This window comes from Ananas comosus, unplaced genomic scaffold (assembly GCF_001540865.1).
Source record: "Ananas comosus cultivar F153 unplaced genomic scaffold, ASM154086v1, whole genome shotgun sequence".
Lineage (NCBI taxonomy): Eukaryota > Viridiplantae > Streptophyta > Magnoliopsida > Poales > Bromeliaceae > Ananas > Ananas comosus.
In genome coordinates, this window is record NW_017892333.1 from 3070 (window position 1) to 5177 (window position 2108).

The 2108-nt window shown below is 54.6% G+C and overlaps 1 protein-coding gene across 1 annotated transcript in view; it reads left to right on the forward strand.

Moving 5' to 3' along the window:
* Positions 1-2102, forward strand: part of LOC109705375 (probable aspartyl protease At4g16563) — a 3464-nt gene extending 1362 nt beyond the window's left edge. The window contains exons 2-3 of the mRNA XM_020226106.1: positions 843-1347; positions 1507-2102. Coding sequence (XP_020081695.1) covers positions 843-1347; positions 1507-2066 — 1065 coding nt within the window. The 3' untranslated portion in view covers positions 2067-2102. The remainder of the gene's footprint in view (positions 1-842; positions 1348-1506) is intronic.
* Positions 2103-2108: the final 6 nt, after the last annotated feature.

Here is a 2108-nt window from a genome sequence, read left to right on the forward strand (position 1 = left end):
AAAAGACCTATCCATGTGTACGGGGGTAGGAAAGGTTTTCAGAAAAAGTTACCAGTGAGTTTCCTCATTGTTGTTATATAGAACAATTTTGTAAGCAGTCATTTCATTTAAAAGTACTAGCAGTGTTTGCTCGACGCGTCCCATGAGGGGTAGTGTGGTTGTGGATACAGGCGGGTTATCTTAGCAGGATTGATAAGACAACTCCTGTTTAGTATTTACGTGTTTGGTTATCCGATATTGTAATCTGTTCGGATTGCAACATTAGGAAAAAGTGCTGTAATATGTAGCACGCAAAATATTACCGAAACAGAGGTATGTATCTGACATTAGCTGAGGCGGCGAATCTTGCCATCATTACGGTATAAAGGATAGTATAAGTTGCCCCTCCAATCTCCAGAGACTTTCAATCGTTCAATTTGTTAAAAAGTTTTAAAATTTTGACCCCTCCCAATTTTTAATTTAAATTTGTAGATTGAAGATTAAAATTAGATTTAAGATTGAAATCGTAACCATGTAATCTTTGAATTACTAAATTTAATTGAATTTTATATTTATTAGTTTGAATATGGTACAATTTGTGCAACATTCAAATTTTGCGAGTGTTTTAAAATGCTTCAAATTTGAAAGTTTGTAAATTTTAAAATTGTTAATTTCAGTGTGTGATGTTAGTTTGTGTAAATTTAATTTAGAGTGTGTGTAAACTTACTAGGTGTGTAAGTGATTGTATATTTTAGAGAGGTTAAAATCTATTAAAATTTATACTTTTGTCAAGGGAGTGTGGTAAAATTTAAAATTTTAAAATGTTAAGATTATTTTACGAATTTAAATTTAATAACCAAAAGATTACTTCCTCCTCCCCCCTCCCCACCTTCCTCCCCAAATCCTCCTCCTCCTCCCGCCTCATCTCCTGCTCCAACCCCTCCTGCCTCTGGATCCACCCTCCCCGCCTCCTCTCCCGCTGCCGCATGCGCAACTCCTCCTCCCACGCCGCCAGGCCCCAACTATGCCCTCCGTACCTCCTCCTCTACGCCACGGGATCCACCGCCGGCCTCCTCCTCGCCGACACCCTAGCCCTGCCCTCCCGATCCCTCCCCGGATTCGTCCTCGGTTGCTCCCTCTTCTCCGACCGCCAGCCCCCCACCGGCCTCGCCGCCTTCGGCCGCGGCGCCCCCTCCTTCCCGGCGCAGCTGGGGCTCAACCGCTTCTCCTACTGCCTCCTCTCCCGCCGCTTCGACGACGACGCCGACGTCAGCGGATCCCTCATCCTCGGCGGCGGCGGCGGCGGCGGCGGCGACGGCGATGAGGGCCTCAGCTTCGTCCCGTTCCTCCGCGGCGCCCCCTCCTTCCCGGCGCAGCTGGGGCTCAACCGCTTCTCCTACTGCCTCCTCTCCCGCCGCTTCGACGACGACGCCGCCGTCAGCGGATCCCTCATCCTCGGCGGCGGCGGCGACGGCGACGGCGACGGCAATGAAGGCCTCAGCTTCGTCCCGTTCCTCCCCAACCCCTCCCCCTTCCCGGCCTACTACTACGTGGGGCTACGCAGGATCACCGTGGGAGGGAGGAGGGTGCGGCTCCCGCGCAGGGCTCTCGTCCCCGACACCGCCGGAAGCGGCGGCGCCATCGTCGACTCCGGCACCACCTTCACCTACCTCAACCCGGCGGCGTTCGCGCCCCTCGCCGCTGCGCTCCTCGACCGCGTCGCCGGGCGCCTCAACCGCTCCGCCGCCGCCGAGCGCCGCACGGGCCTCCGCCCCTGCTTCACCCTCCCCCAATCCCCGCCTCGCGCCCCCACGGCGGCGGCGGCGGAGCTCGGGCTCCCGGAGCTCGCGCTTCACTTCAATGGTGGCGTTGACATGCGGCTCCCCGTCGAGAACTGCTTCGTCCTCGCCGGGCCCGCCACGGCGGCGGCCGAGGCGGTATGCCTCGCCGTCGTCTCCGGCGACGACGGCGGCGGAGCGGGGCCGTGGATTATACTCGGGAGCTTTCAACAGCAAAACTACTACATGGTGTACGATTTGGAGAAGGACCGACTAGGGTTTCGCCCACAGTCGTGTTCTGGGGCGTAGCGCGGGATTAATTAAACGGCCTAACGGTTTCATTAATCAAAG